Source organism: Mesitornis unicolor, unplaced genomic scaffold (genome assembly GCF_000695765.1).
Source record: "Mesitornis unicolor isolate BGI_N332 unplaced genomic scaffold, ASM69576v1 scaffold44096, whole genome shotgun sequence".
Taxonomy (NCBI): Eukaryota; Metazoa; Chordata; class Aves; order Mesitornithiformes; family Mesitornithidae; genus Mesitornis; species Mesitornis unicolor.
The window spans coordinates 1-2,161 of record NW_010191112.1 but is presented as its reverse complement, the minus strand read 5'-3'; the positions used below and the strand labels follow the sequence as shown (position 1 = coordinate 2,161).

At 61.5% G+C, this 2,161-nt stretch overlaps 1 protein-coding gene across 1 annotated transcript in view; it reads right to left on the bottom strand.

Annotated features, from left to right (window-relative positions):
* The window catches only part of CHPF (chondroitin polymerizing factor), a 2,647-nt gene extending 1,031 nt beyond the window's left edge, over positions 1–1,616 (bottom strand). The window contains 4 exon segments of the mRNA XM_010186638.1: positions 3–242; positions 692–874; positions 1,069–1,100; positions 1,103–1,616. Coding sequence (XP_010184940.1) covers positions 3–242; positions 692–874; positions 1,069–1,100; positions 1,103–1,592 — 945 coding nt within the window. The 5' untranslated portion in view covers positions 1,593–1,616.
* Between the last annotated feature and the right edge of the window lie 545 nt (positions 1,617–2,161).

Genomic DNA, 2,161 nt, shown 5'->3' with positions numbered 1-2,161 from the left:
GCCTTGCGTTTCAGCTCCTCCATGGCTGTTGCCACCACATCGGCCACGTCCGCCAGATCTGCACCACGGAGCTCGCACTTTGGGGAGCCATCCACACAGGCATAGACCTGCTCCTCCGTGAAGTAGTCCCAGCGCAGCACCTCAAAGCGGGTTTTGGGCTGGAAGGGGGGTGGGATGCCAATGGGCCACGTGGCACCGTGGTCCCCATCAGCAGACAGGCTGCTGGTGTTCTGGATCTCCAGCTGCAAGAGGAGAGACAGGAATGAGAGCAAAGATGGGTGCAAGTAGGTCTTGCAGCTCTGGCTGCAAGAATACCACTCTCAGTACTCAGAGGTCAGCCACTCCTGGCCCAAAGAGCAGTGCCAGAACAACCCAGCACCCCAAATATGGTGCACCACCTTCATCAGCAGGATCCACACACCCTCCCACCCAGGCTGGCCTTTACTGGCACACCTCAGCACCTTGGGGGATCCCTTGCCCTGAATCACCATCACAGCTCCAGGACCTATCCAGGTCCAAGGCTGCTTTCCAGCCAGCACCGCTGCCCCTGCAGCCACACAGTCTCAGCTGAGCCTGTCCCACAGCAAGTTCAGGTGAGAAACCCTCATATTAGAGCAGAGAGGTGACACGAAGTGACGAGAAAGCCCACAGGGATGACAGCCCAGACCCTCCCAGCCAAACCAGGTCTCACCTGGAGCTGCTGGATCTCCTGATACGTCCTCTCAAGCTCCACTTGCGCAAAGTACTTGTGCAATCGGTACATCTGAAGAGGATCCAGCACGGGGTGGACAGTGAAGGCACTCTGGAAACGGAGGTCGCTCTCCCGCTCGGGGTCCACATTCTTCCCCAGTTCAAAATACTGGTAACGCAGGCCCTGCACAGCCAGGAGAGACAGGTCATGGCTGGCCCCAACCAACGCTCCCACCCCATCTGCTGCCAGCACAGCAAGCTCCAAGGATGACAGGGCACAAGGGCTGGTCCCCAAGGCACTACGAGCCCCTGAGGAGACAGGGAAACACACTGGGCCAGGATCAGGCTCCCGAAGACCACCTCTGCTGCAGGACCTACCTCGTGCTCCTCAGCACAGTTGACGGCTGGCGGCGCCCCAGCCACTCGTCGGGCCGGGCGCTGAGGATGTCGTTGCGGCAGCCTTCCAGGTGCTGCTGCAGGAGCAGGAGGAGGCTGCGGGACAGCAGGTAGCCAAACCCCCCATAGCAGTAGCGTCCCTCAGTGTCCCCGCCGATGAACTCCTCGGGACGGCCCAGGTAGAGGTGGGTGTCGATGCTTAGGTGAGCGACCAGGCGGTTGATGCGGTGTGCCTCCGTGTAGGTATCGTCCTGCACCAGGAAGAACCAGTCGAAGTCGTTCACGTAGTGGTCCAGGAGGTACCTGATGGTCTGGTACATGTTCCAGATGGGCCGCTCATCGCTGTGCGTCACCACCGTCATGCCGTGGGGCACCTTGCGGCCCCGCGTGCCCGTGAAGTACACCAGGCGCTCCAGGCGATGGGCCAGAGTGCGGTTGACAGCCACCCCCAGTGTGTTCAGCGTGCTCTTGGAGGTCAGCACACCCACAAAGAGCCGCTGCCGCATCCCCAGCTCCGTGCTGATGTATCGGGTCCTGCAGGAGGGAGAGGACATCTGGCCTCAGGGCACTGCACCCTGCCTCTGCCTGCACCCTCCCTGTCCCCACCAATGGTGCTGACTTTGGTTCCTCTGCAGGAACTGCTCTCAGCTTCAACCACACACAAGATATCACCCCCACAGCGCCAGCTGCAAGCAGCAGCCCTGGGCTAGAGGCACAGCAGTGCACTTTGTTGAGGTGCCCCCCAATCCTGTGACCACAGGAGACTTTCCCAACCCGTGAGCTGGCCAGCCCAGCTCAAATCACAGGCTTGCCAAAGGCTGGTGCAGCAAGAAGAGGGGAACAGGGCTGCATGTCTCAACTCTAGCATGGACGCCACCTGCCAAGCGCCCCACCATGCTGCCAGCCCCGGCCAGAAGAGCTGAGCTGGGAAGCACCTTCCCACTGCGTCACTCTTGGGCGGGCAGTCAGGCAGAAGGAGCTGTGCTGCCCTCCCCAGCGAGGCCACCCACCCCAGTGGGGCTTGAAGCCAGCATGAGGCCAGCTGTCACCCCCCTCCCTGCCACAGCCCCCACCC